General features: G+C 41.3%; 5 protein-coding genes across 7 annotated transcripts in view; 3 read left to right on the top strand and 2 right to left on the bottom strand.

Moving 5' to 3' along the window:
• On the top strand, positions 1-1,043 carry LOC113213300 (oligosaccharyltransferase complex subunit ostc-B). The gene is made up of 4 exons (XM_026432325.2): positions 1-205; positions 457-527; positions 611-828; positions 900-1,043. The coding sequence occupies exons 1-4, from the start codon at positions 67-69 to the stop codon at positions 916-918; spliced, it is 447 nt and encodes a 148-aa protein (XP_026288110.1). The 5' UTR covers positions 1-66; the 3' UTR covers positions 919-1,043.
• A 77-nt stretch (positions 1,044-1,120) lies between these two features.
• LOC113213298 (calcium and integrin-binding protein 1-like) lies at positions 1,121-2,604 on the bottom strand. Its single transcript, XM_026432324.2, has 5 exons — positions 2,400-2,604; positions 2,287-2,321; positions 1,963-2,210; positions 1,676-1,874; positions 1,121-1,585 (listed from the first exon to the last, which is right to left on the bottom strand). The coding sequence occupies exons 1-5, from the start codon at positions 2,448-2,450 to the stop codon at positions 1,564-1,566; spliced, it is 555 nt and encodes a 184-aa protein (XP_026288109.1). The 5' UTR covers positions 2,451-2,604; the 3' UTR covers positions 1,121-1,563.
• A 130-nt stretch (positions 2,605-2,734) lies between these two features.
• Positions 2,735-5,665, top strand: LOC113213296 (heparin sulfate O-sulfotransferase). Its single transcript, XM_026432321.2, has 7 exons — positions 2,735-3,211; positions 3,296-3,576; positions 3,660-3,745; positions 3,821-3,959; positions 4,055-4,152; positions 4,253-4,410; positions 4,497-5,665. Exons 1-7 carry the CDS (start codon positions 3,085-3,087, stop codon positions 4,730-4,732), a joined length of 1,125 nt encoding a protein of 374 aa, XP_026288106.1. The 5' UTR covers positions 2,735-3,084; the 3' UTR covers positions 4,733-5,665.
• On the bottom strand, positions 5,613-7,863 carry LOC113213301 (serine palmitoyltransferase small subunit B). Its single transcript, XM_026432326.2, has 2 exons — positions 7,428-7,863; positions 5,613-6,794 (listed from the first exon to the last, which is right to left on the bottom strand). The coding sequence occupies exons 1-2, from the start codon at positions 7,534-7,536 to the stop codon at positions 6,670-6,672; spliced, it is 234 nt and encodes a 77-aa protein (XP_026288111.1). The 5' UTR covers positions 7,537-7,863; the 3' UTR covers positions 5,613-6,669.
• LOC113213297 (patj homolog) overlaps positions 7,850-12,752 on the top strand; it is a 44,901-nt gene continuing 39,998 nt past the window's right edge. For 2 of the 3 annotated variants that reach the window (XM_052267491.1, XM_052267490.1), the window contains exons 1-6: positions 7,850-7,876; positions 8,899-8,968; positions 9,053-9,204; positions 9,314-9,523; positions 9,596-9,715; positions 9,794-9,909. In XM_052267491.1, the coding sequence (XP_052123451.1) occupies positions 7,865-7,876; positions 8,899-8,968; positions 9,053-9,204; positions 9,314-9,523; positions 9,596-9,715; positions 9,794-9,909 (680 nt within the window). In that variant the 5' untranslated portion in view covers positions 7,850-7,864. Of the gene's footprint in view, positions 7,877-8,361; positions 8,528-8,898; positions 8,969-9,052; positions 9,205-9,313; positions 9,524-9,595; positions 9,716-9,793; positions 9,910-12,752 lie in introns of those variants that run through there. The other variant, XM_026432323.2, reaches the window with a different exon arrangement.

Raw genomic sequence — 12,752 nt, 5'->3', positions numbered from 1 at the left:
ATTTCTTCAAACGTCAACATTCAGGACAAGACGTCAGCAGCAGTAGTTAGCGGCGAACCGGTGAAAATGGAGATATTGTACACTTTACCCTACCAACTTTTAGAAGTTCCAAATCTCAAGGTTAAATGGCCGTCATGGTTTCGTCAACCCTCAGCGATGACCGTTTACGCCATGGTGCTTCTATCTTACTTCTTGGTGACAGGCGGTAAGCTATCTTGTCAACCTAACCTTACGGTCTCTCAATGTTTTTCTATAAGCTTTCTTTGATTGAACCTTCAACTCTTCAATGAAAAAATATTTGCCCACTAGCGTCGTCGTATTTTTTTTTTAACATACTTATAGTATGCTTTACATGTTACCAGGATTTAGCTTGTCTTATGTGACATTAACTTAGTCAACATAAAGCTATTCATAGAATCAAACTTTTCACATTTCCCCTTTTTTTGCTAAATTCAGGAGTTATATACGATATAATCACAGAGACACCAGGCTACGGATCAGTGACTGATGAACGAGGCACCAGAACAGTGAGTGTACAGTAGTTGAAAATTGACATTTTACTATCAACTTCTTGTAACTTTTCAGATTTTTAATGAAACTTGATCTGTAGGTGGCCATCATGCCTCACCGTCTTAACGGCCAGTATGTAATAGAGGGTTTGACATCATCCTTCATGTTCACCATGGGAGGGTTGGGCTTCATTGTGCTCAACCAAACTCACAGCCCATCAACACCAAAATTCAACCGGCTGTTACTCATAGCTGTTGGATTCCTCTTTGTCATTGTTGCATTCTGCTCTTGTTGGATCTTCATGAGAATTAAACTTCCGTAAGTACTCTAGTATTTTCTTTTCACGTTTGTGACTCGTTGTGATTATTAACAAATCTAATATCTTTCAGGGGATACCTCCACTCATAAACTCATCTCCTTCCATGAACTACATTAATGGTGACCTCGACTTGTCTAAAACCTCATATATTATTCTACTATCCCTTTTGTATAAGATATAATTTTCAGATAATGAATAAAGGTAGTGTCTTTTATTTTTGCTCTCTTCTTTGTAATGTTAACTGTGATTTAACATTGTGATTAGGATAATTAGTCAATGAACAACCAAATCTGACCATACGTACCATTTTTTTCTTTAATTCTCACAACCATAAAGAATTTAAGTAAAGCTTAAGGAGGTACTGAGATGCAGTTAAGATAGATAAGTTAAAGAAAGTAGGAACAACAAATTGTAACAAGATCTCATGGCAGAGGCTCAGGGAAGTACTGAGAAGCAGATTAATAAGTTAAAGGAAATCAAAACAATAAATTGTAACAAGATCTCATGGTAGAACCCTAGACATATGGGTAGCAATTAAAGGGTCGGGGTGTACAAAATATTGAAATTCATTATTACAATAAAAAATTCTGGAGTTTTCTAGATTGTACAATGAGATTCCACATTCTAGTTCCACTTAGTTGCAAGAGATGAGTCAGTCTTCAGTTGAAATGCAGTGAGTAGTTCATCTTTGGCAATTCATGTAGTATATAGTTCAGTTAGTGATAAAGAAGGCATTACAGGCGTATTCGGAAGGTGCTGAAATTAAAATTAACATATACTTGTTGGTGGGTGGAAGTTTGACCACAATATGATTCAAGTGACAAGTGCATGTTAAAAGTTTTTTACCTGCAGAAATCAGAAGACTTGTCAATAATATGTTCAAATTCAGCAAAAGAAAGGGCACCATCTTCATCTAAATCGGCTTCATCAAGAATGTTCTGAATTAAGTTTTTCATATCAGATTCACTTAATCTCTGAGATCCAGTAAGCCGTTCAACAACTTGGTGCAGGTCCGTTTCTCCAAGCATATCATCCCCATCAAAGTCTAAGGGAACAAAATAGTCACACATCAGTGAGATTGACGAAATAGTAGAGCTTTGAATGATGAAAAAACATATTTATGGAATACTCACCAAAAATTCTAAAAGCATGCTCAGCCTTAACACTTTTGGGTGCAGCATCACTAAAAACTGACATCATATCCAAAAAGTCCTCAAAAGTGCAGTCTCCATCATGGCTTGAGCTGAAGGCATGGCATATTCGATCTCCAAAAGGATTAACCTTCAATTCTGGGTAAAGCAGTATTTTTGACATAGGCAGCTTGGCATTTTTGTTGTGACCAACTCTTTCTGGAGCTAAGGCTTTAAACTTCTGATGTGCACTGAACACAAAAATAGGAAGTATGGTATGTAGATAAAATAAAGGGATAAAAATATTGATACGATTCAATTACTTACTACAACACTTCTTTTTTAGTGAAATACGTCAGATCCTGCAATAATTAAGAGACATAGACTAGTAAGAATCTTCAAGTAACATTGTTTGACAACGTTTGTGGAACTAAGGTTACCTGATAATCTTGAAGTTCCTCTTCTGTAAATTGACTTTTACCTTGCCCCATTTTTGTAAGTTTACAACAGAATTATGGCTAGAAAAGAATTATGAACCCATATCTCCACACTTCAGACAGCTCTTTGCGCTCTTTGGCTCTCAAAGACTAGACCTAGCAAGAAAGAATATTCTCCTGCTCCTGCTCGGAGTTGTTGACCCACAGACAGACAGACAATCTGACAGATCTGACAGATGCAGAGCAGACGATGTTGACAACGGAAGGCCAGTGGTCTTACAGGACTACCAATACTTGGATTCTCAGACAGACTAGAACTAGAAAAAAGGCCTGTTATGTGAACAAATTTATCATTTTTAGTGTTAAAAGTACTGACTCAAAATTTTAAAAGGGAATCACTGAAATGTATTCAAATGATTTGATATCTACGTAAGCTCCTAAAATCCTATTGAAACGATGCTGTAAATAATGTGCTGGCTTATTTTCAGGCATGTTTTCATTGTTCAGGAGGTTAGGGGTTACGGTTTTGTAATGTTGTAATTTTCCTTTTTTGATTCATAAAATAAATTTGGTGAGGTAATCTGTCAATGTGCTTAGTAAATACTTAGAAATAAATACCAATTATGAGGAGTGGACTGCGCTGGGCTTCAAGAATAACTTCTTCCACTCAACCAACCAAGTGCTCAAAATGATCTTTAAAAAGAGTATATTGAACAATAACTTACTTTTATTTGCTTGCACTTTATTTTTTGTTGTAGTTATTTTATATTTTGAAATAAGAGTTTTAAATTTAGAAGGGACTAACGACAAGTTAGGTATGTTGCCTTATTTTTTTCTTCTCTAGATTTGAATGTAAATTAAAGAAGGAAATGCATTGCAATACATCCTATTCTTTTCAGTTTCTGAAGTAGCAATCGTCAGGAAACAGATCTTGGTAAATAATGAAGCAAGTATACCCTCACCAATAATTGGCGGAGGAGCTGGTGGAGGAGCACTGGTTGAGGTGCCAAATGTCAACTTGAGGGACAGAAAAGACTTAGTTGTAATATACAATCGCGTTCCCAAAACTGGTTCAACAAGTTTCATCAATGTTGCCTATGACCTCTGCCGATTGAACAGCTACCATGTACTTCATATAAATGTGACAGGGAACATGCATGTTCTATCCTTAGCAAACCAGGTAAGCTTTTATTTTTTGTGACTTTCTTGTGTGATTTCTGTCTTGATTTGATCTGTTAAAATCAGAATATTCACTCACAACAGGCAAGATTTGCATTTAATGTAAGCAAATGGGACTCAATTAAACCTGCGTTATACCATGGTCATATAGCTTATGTTGATTTTGATAAGTAAGTTCTACTGTCTTGCAATGTGCATTTACTCTCCCTGTACTCTGTAATGTTAACTCTTGCTTTCTTGCCTAGGTTTGGAGTAAATTTGAAACCAGTTTGGATAAATTTGATTCGGCGCCCTCTTGATCGTCTGGTATCTTATTATTACTTTTTGAGATATGGTGATGATTTTCGTCCCTATCTTGTGCGACGAAAGCATGGTGATAAAGTAGTATGTAACATTTTATGCCTAACTTTTCATAACAGATTAATTACATCGCATTGAAAATTAGATAATTTCATTCTTTCATATATTTTTTCTTTTAGACTTTTGATGAGTGTGTTGAAAAAAAGCAGCCTGATTGTCACCCTGATAACATGTGGCTTCAGGTACCTTTCTTCTGTGGTCATTCTGCTTTGTGCTGGTAATTTTCTAATTTGTATAATTTAAAATTAACCTTAATATGCAAGGCAGAGATATATTCCTTGCATGTGGAATCATAACAATGTGTCCTCATTTTACAGGGAACCTGGCAACAAGTGGGCTTTAGAGGAAGCTAAACGAAATTTGATCAGCCATTATCTCCTGGTTGGTGTGACTGAGGAAATGGAGGAGTTCATTCGTCTTCTTGAAGTAACTCTCCCAAGTTTTTTTCAAGGAGCATCCAAACACTATTTAAGTAGTAAGAAGTTGCCATCTTTTTAAACCTTAAGTTCATTTTAAATCTGTTTTCCCTTGACTATATTATTTGTTATGTGTGTTTTATAGGTAAGAAATCACATCTTCGACGAACAGTACAGAAGGCAGATCCATCTCCTAGCACAATTAAGAAGATTCAGGATTCAAAAGTTTGGCAAATGGAGCAGGAGCTGTATGATTTTGCCCTTGCTCAATTCCATTTCATGAGGAAAAGGACTCTTGGATTAAGTGCTTCAAATAAAACATCTCAGTTCACCACTGAAAGATCTCAACAATTTATGTATGAAAAAATTCGTCCCAAGTAACTTTGTTTTCTTTTACAAAAAGATGTTTGGTTTTTGTGCTTCTGGAAAATTTGCATCCTTAGCCGCTCTCTTAAAATTTATTTTCTATCTTAAAAAGAAAATCTGGTTTTTGTGTTTCTGGAAAATTTGTATCCTTAGCAGCTCTTTTAACCTTTCTTTTCCTTACTATCTAAGAAGAAGTTTAGCATGTTTGCCCTTACTAATACTATTTTCCTAATTTCTTGAGAGGCAACTGTATCAATGGTAGTGACTCTGTAGGATTGTTTTAAAAACCATGAATAGTTCAAAGTTTAAGAATCACTTGTTACTTAAATTTGTTTTAAATGCTTAGTGCTGAAATGCACATGTTGCTGACAGATTGGCAGTTTCTCTTATCTTGTTTAGACTAATAAATAATATATATTACATAATGAAATAATTTTTTAGATGTCTTATCTTTTGCTGTAAAATTGGCCGTGCCATTGATTGATTGTAATTATATGCCATGTTATTTATGAATGTACCTGTTGTACAGTTCAATCTGTGATACACTTGAATGTGAAACTGTGTGACAATGAATTAACTGTTGTTTGACTCTTTCTCATGTTTTACCTTTAGCATAACACTGGCAAGCTTGATTTAAATACCCATCCTGACTCTTACATCCCTGTGATATGCACAAGTTTTTTTAAGTTTGAATTTTGGTACAGTATGTGGTGGCAACCATACATCAGTGGTTGATAAGCTCATGTTAACAATAGAAAAGCTTCTGACACTCACAAAACAACAATTTTTTTCTTTTTGATGATATTTTTGTGCTCTGAAGTTTAAAACAATGTTATTGTAGTTGAAGTTCATAGGAAAAATATTAGACTGATAGGTGTTTTCATTTAAAAATGTATTCAACTGTGATTGTATCTTTATTTTTTAATGTAAAATAAATGATAAAAAGGATTGCTGTATTTAATACCTATTACTTCAACAAGACTATAACCGGCACAAAAAATTGGTACAAAAAAGGATAGAAATGCAGTGAATGGAAAATAAGTTCAGCTCTCATCAGTCAAGTGCCTAAGAAGACGTGCTGTAATACAATCTGTACCATTGGTATCTTTAAAAAGTACACATCTTGATTTAGGTGGCAAGAGAGAGAACGCTTACGAGACAAGACAACAATAACAAACATTGTTATTCACATATCAGCAAAAATAACATTTTATGCATTTAACCAGGCTCGGTATGTGATAAAAATGACATAAGCAAGTAACACACAGTAAGAAAATAGGCAGAAGAAAGAGACAGTCAAAATAAAATAAATATTACTCTACAAAATGAACTACTCAAAACCTTCCAATAATTAAAAATTCAAGCTAACATAGCTCTCAACACTAAGCTAAGATATATGTAGTTACTGCTAAATTTCTAAGAGGAACATGTTTGAGTACCATAAAGACTTCAAGCCAAGAGTCAGAAAAAAAATTACAGGTAACTATCAAGTATGTTACAGAGAACATACATACATTCTTGTCTTTTAATTGTCTAAGTAGTAGATCAATAATACACACAGTATTCTTATGTCTTCTTTAGGGAACAAGTACTAAAGCTGATAAGGAAGGGTCAATATGTAATCCATTAAAATAAAACCCCAAAAAGGAACTTACAATTGGAATGTTATAGAAAAACACACTTTAAAATGTAATTATTTGACTATAGTATTCGCTGCAAAATAATACCTGAGAGGAAATATGAGAACCGATTTCATTGTCTAAACAGGGGCAAGGTTTTGTAAATAGGTAGAAAGGATGCATCACATATCAAGCAAACATGAAGCAAATAAGAAGTACACGTAAATATCCATGAAATAGATTTGTTGTAAATCTTAACAGTACAAAAGTTGTCTTTAAAGCATTGATGTCAGAAGGGATGTGTCTTTTGAGGTTGAAGGAGAGCAGAGTTAATTAATTTTTTGATGTATCTTGAATTGGAGAGTTGATAAGGTACTTCGACAGTGGGGATGCTAGATTAACGAGAACTGTACTGTTGAAATACCAAAAGAGAACAAACAATAGCACAAATGCTACATCTGGTCAGCTGTTAAGGTTTAACAGATGATCTAAGATGAGAAGAAATGAACATTAATTTAATGCTGGATTTAATCTTGTGAGACCCGTTGCCTCACGGTGAGGCGGCCTCACTGAGATTGCTTGCCTCAGAGGTTTTTGAGGACTGTAATTGGCTGAAAACCTCTGAGGTATGCGATCTCAGTGAGGCCGCCTCACCGTGAGGCAACGGGTCTCACGAGACTAAATTCAGCATTACTAGTAAAGTGGATGCAGACAACCCAAGTGAGAAATAGAAACGTGGATTCAACTTAGAATCTACGTCAAAATATCGAAAAGATGTGGATTTGGGGGAAAAAATTACATTTATCCGACTGTTTCACCGTCAAACCGACATCGAATCGACGTTGAAGAAAATTTCATTTCTCACTGGGAACACATACAAATTCCAAACTTGAAAACTTCATATTACTTGTTGCAAAGTAAATGCAGAACAACGATATGCTAACACTGATTTGAATCAAAAGCTATTTTATCGATAGTAACAAAATATTGGCCACTCACAAAATGGTGTGACTCATTCTATAGAACTTTATCAGACACATGAAGCAAGATATGGATAGACCTAACCAACAAAAAATCGCAGTAAAGGATACTCATAACTCTCTGTTCCCATCTTTCGACGATGTACAGCTCTGTCACCATTAGGTAACGAAAGTACCAGTAGCTAAAGAAGTCTCTTAAACTTTTCACTGAGTTGAACATTGCGAGGTGGTGACTTTTTCCACAGAATTATTCGTTGTTTTGATGCACCGTGCACCGCACCGCCGGAGCAGACCGGAGAGGGCCACTACGGAGAGGGAGAGCCTCGCAGGTGGAAGGGAGAGGGGGAAATATGGGAGAGGGAAATAACGTCACGTAATAAGAGGCAAGAGGCAAGGGAGGAAAAGGGTACTTATGTCAAAGGGAAAAAGATTAACTCTCGATATCCAAAGACATTAACTGAAAAGAACACAGCACACTGCACAATCAAAGCCTCTTTAACCAAGTGGGCAGCGACGATCCTTCTTGTTTCGTAGCATTCGCAGGACTCATGCACATCAAGGTAATCAGTGGCAAAATCCTCCTCCCACGCCCGGGTGCTCCGTGCGGTGCTCGTGACGCGGGTAGCACATCAGCAGGAAAATAGTCTCGGCTACGGGGGGAAAAAATGCTGGTAATTCCAGTTGAGCTGCGTGGAGTGCTGGAGTCTTCCTGCCAGAGGTTTACATTCCCAAGGTTATTCGTTTGCATGATTACGAGCCGAGCTGTGGGAAAAGTCAGGTCAGAGTTCAAATGGGTATCGCTCTTTGAAGCGCGGCTATCCCGAAATTCAAAATTCAGACCTCCGACCACTTCTTCCCTTGAAAATGTCGGCGATACTTGCTGAAATTGCAGGCTTTCCAGGTTCAACAATTTTTTTGCCCGCCCGCTCGCACCCGAAAAAAAGAAACTTCGATGTACGAGCCGCTCCTACGTTCAAAATAAACCGCCTAACCACGTGACCATGCGAATGGTGTCCATTCTGGAAGGCTGTGTTAAGCAGACTGCGATCTTAGCGCACGTAGCGGTGTAAATTAGAACTTCAATGGCGCTAGGGGCTTTTGGAACTTTTCTGCTACGTTTATGTTTAGATTGTAAAAGAAAACAATAACAGGCAACTCGATGAAATTTGGAGATTTGGTTGAACACTTCTCCGCCAGAGAGGCCGTGTGCGGTAAGTTTTTCGCTAATACTCTTTCTCTTACTCGGTTAGGAATTTCAGATTACTCTCTGTGGTACAGGTGCAGTCTTGACCATAGATAGTGAGATGCTGGTCCAGATGATAAAATTTGCTTTTACCCCCCTTTTCTTGTTTCTTTCCTGCTTTTAAATCAATAGTTGATAAGACAATTAGTTACCGTAGCTGATGACCGTTTAATCTGAGTGGTATCTACCTTTATTAAGGAAGAAATTCTTAACCGTAAAGCCCTTTCTACCAATGCAACTGTTATCTTAATGAAAGACTCTCTCATGCCCACCAAAAAATCTTACAGTTATGATTCCTATATTCTAACGCTGTTTCTTTCTTTAAAAAAAATATTTCAGCCAAGGGAAGTCCATAACGCATTGGTTTGTTGGAAGAAAACTCCCACCTGCACAATGCCTCTCAACTCAGGTAACCAAATTTATCTCGTGATAAGTGTTGCATATTTTTACCCATGCCCATCAGTTTTAACTGTGTATTTCCTACTTCTCGCAGATATATCGACTGCTTTGCAACTGTTGGAACACATTCAGCACACCATCAATTCAAGTGATGATGTGAAACTTCAGTCTCAAACCACAGATGATCTTAATCTCTTGATATCTGTCCTAGAAAACCCCATTTTTCGAAGTATTGTTACTATTCAGGTAAACATTCATTTGAAATGCTTATTGTTATTGTTTGTTGGACATGTCAATGAATGTGGAAATTTTATTGTTATCTGATTATTCTTTTAACAACTTTTTCTTTTTCTAGGATTCACTCACTGATCTAAATCAACAACTCCAAGACCACCCATCAATTCTGCCTGTTGATTTTGATATTGCTCCAACTGGAGAGCTAGTCCTTAATGTCCCAAGAGAACCGGATCTGTACTACCTGCATCATGGATCTCAAGAGTTGGATGACCAACGTGTGCCCCAGCTCTCCCATAGCAGTTCTGGGGATACCAATTCTCCCCCACAGGTAGGCCTTTAACAATTTTACCTTATTCCTGCTTTCATAACATTTAAATCTAAAACCACTTCTTTCTTGTAGATGCACTTGGTCCACAGTCCGGATGGAACCCAGCCTCCCATCACCACATCAACATATGCCCTAGAGTTTCAAAAGGCAATTGAGCAGTCATCACATGGCAGGCAGATTCTTTTTATTCAGGTATTACAGAATTTCCTCTTTTTAACTTTGGAAGAATGACCGCTCCAACGCCTAATTTTTTGAATTATTTTTCCTTAGCTTTTTAAGCCTGAAAATACCAGTCTTGGATTCAGCGTCGTCGGATTACGAAGTGAAGACAGAGGAGAGCTTGGAATATTTGTTCAGGATATCCAGATAGGAGGCATTGCAGGACGGTAAGTGTTCCCATCAAATCTAAAGTTCAGGAAACTAGTTACCTCCACAGCCTCCACTGTGCTGCACACTTCTTGTATTTTTTAAACTGATGCACATGAAGTGTCCATGTTGTTGGGGATTTAGAAGTAGTATTTGAGATTGACTATCTCAAAATAAACACAAGCAAGCCCTCACCTTGTGTTTGTTAGGCGGCTCCTTATTTTAATACTCAATAACGCATTGAGCACCTTTTACCGGTGAAGTTTTGTGTAAGTTGCGTCATAACGCCCGGCCTTTCCAATGAGTCACCTGCGGAATGTGGCACCGATTATCAGCTGCGCTAAATTGTCTTATCTCCATTCTATTTCCTCTGATGTGTGTTGTGTGTGTGTGTGTGTGTGTGTGTGTTTGACTCCCCCCCCCTTTCCCCCCTCCCCTCCACCGTTTTCCTCCGCCCCCCCCCCCCCTTTTCCACGGCCCATCACACTCCAGCCTCTTGGCGTCAATCTATTTCCGTGCGGCGGCGGTGGGTGGGTGGCGAGATAGAAAGGGCGTGGCCGCCCGACCCGGCTCCACCCGACTCGGCTCGGCTCCGTTCGGCTCGGCTCGGCTCGTCCTGGTCCAGCCCGACTCGATCCCCTCCGCCCCCGCCGTCCTCCGAGGGGGTGGAGGTCAGCAGCTGTGTAAACACACAGGAGGGGGAAAGGGGTAGGAGGGGGATGAGCGCCTCTAGGCTCTACACAGGCCCCGCCACGCCACGCCACGCGGTTCCTCGTCGAAGAACTTTATGCAAGTGGAGGTCCGCCGCGTGCCGTGACCCGAGAGCGAGCGGAGCGGTCCGAGCCAGACCGACCTCCCTCCTCCCTAATGGAGGCGGGGATCGCCTGGGCAGGGGGGCGGGCGGCGGCGGGCCGCCCGCTTGCGCTCCAGCGCGCCTGTGGAGCCGGGGGTAGGCCGACCCGCCCCACACCGCTGCACTCGCGCGGCCTACCTCGCGGGCTGACGCCGCCGCCGCTGCTTCTCCTACCGTCCTCCCCCGGAATATCTTTCTGACGCTGCTCCCGCCGACAGCCACGGCCATCTCATGAAAAATGACAGAACTAAAAAAAATACCCCGAATTAAAGAAAAGAAATAGGGTTTTAAAAATGAAAACATACGTGGAGGAAAATAAATTGTCAATTTTTGCTGAATTTTAGTTGTTTGCTTTTCAACCCTCTGAGGCAAGGCTTGTCCTCCGGTGCCCTCAGTCATCACTGATCTGAAGTGACCGGTAGTTCCGGCTTTCATTTTGCCTCCGCAGTGGGGTGAGGCCCCGCCGGGCGCCGCCTCAAGGTGCGCCGCCTAAAGGTGCGCCGCACGCCATCCGTTGCCGCACGCTTAACAAGGCCGCTTGTGGCTCTTTTTTTTTACCACACCGCGCGATGCTACGCACGTCCCTTTGTTCATGTACTCTCTACGGCTTGTAGAAACGTCGTTCCCGCGCCGCCTCAGACGCGCGTCTTGTGTGTTTTTTTTTTTTTTTGTTCTTCTCCCTTTTCCTCTAGCCTGGCACTCCCCCCTTCCCTTTGGCAGGACAGAGACGTGTTTGTAAAGGGTGTTCTTTTTCTTCCCACTCTTTTTTTTCTCTATCCCCCCCCCCCTCTCTTTCTCTTTCTGCGTCTCTCGTCAAAAGAGTGTCTCGATCAGGGGGTGTTTATCACAGGGCCACCTCTTCCTTTGTAGTTTCGGTGCTCTTTGTGAGGTTCGCGATGACGGAGCTCACACGCCTCCCCTTCACTCCGACTCTACTATACCCGGTTCAGCTGTAGACGAGCGTCGAGATAGCTGGCTCGCGTGAATTCCCCCCTCTCTCCCTCTTTTCATCTTTTTCTCGTCTCTCCCAGGATGACCACTCTCCGGGAAGGTCAGCGGAAACCCGTCGAATTAGCCTTGAACTTGTGCGAAGATTTTTTTTTTCGGTCCTAAAAGAAATTGGAATAAGGCCCGGAGATTCCAATAAGGGGTACCCGCCGAGTGAGTGACTGCGCACACCCTGCTCTCCCAACTCACTGAGAATCCGTTTGATTTCTCTCAGTCTCTCCCCTCTTTTTCTCTGATGCTGTACGCCACTGCCGTGCGTCGTTTTCCAGGCTGGCAGGCCTGAAATCCTTTTCCGAAATCCATCTAGCGCCGGGGCCACCAGGGGCCAGCAGCACGGCTCCCCTACTCCTCCGCGCCGCCCTGCTCCTAGTCCCCAAGCGGGCTGAGCCGGGGCGGGGCGTGGGCGGGGCGGGGCGGGGTGCGAAGTCTCGCAGCACATTTTCCAGCCGCAGTAAATGAAAATAGCCGGCGGGGCCCCGAGCCAACGGCGGAGGAAATGGCGAGATTCTTTCCCTCGTCAGGGCTGGCCGGGCACGCAGGCGGGGTGAGGCGGGCGGGGCGTCCTGCTGCCAGCCAGGGGAGTAAGGCGGCGCACAGGCGCCATAGGCCTACTCTATGAAGGGGCATTACTCCTCGTCAGTCGCGGGGACGCGCGTGGCGTGCCGAGCTTCACAACGGAATGCGCGCAGATTCACCCTAAAAAAAGAGAAACAGAAAAATTGTCCGTGTCGACGTGTGCCTGCAGAAGTGGCGTATCTCTGAAGAGGCGCGCATCACTGGCGGATCTGCGCCGGCCCGGCCAACACTGGCGGATCTGGGAAGGGACGGTCATCACAGGCGTATCTGCGTTCGTCTGATATGCACAGTCAACTTTGGAGGCCTATTGCTTATCGTAGGTATGTCGTATAGTATTGAGTGAAATCAAAACTCAATCACGAGGATATAAACATTGCAATGAGACATCAGTCAATACTGTACGACATGCCTACGAGGAGCAATAGG

This window comes from Frankliniella occidentalis, unplaced genomic scaffold, assembly GCF_000697945.3.
Source record: "Frankliniella occidentalis isolate FOCC.00 unplaced genomic scaffold, Focc_3.1 Scaffold53, whole genome shotgun sequence".
Taxonomy (NCBI): Eukaryota; Metazoa; Arthropoda; class Insecta; order Thysanoptera; family Thripidae; genus Frankliniella; species Frankliniella occidentalis.
Note: the sequence above shows the minus strand (reverse complement) of the source record. Positions and strands in the feature narration are given on the sequence as shown.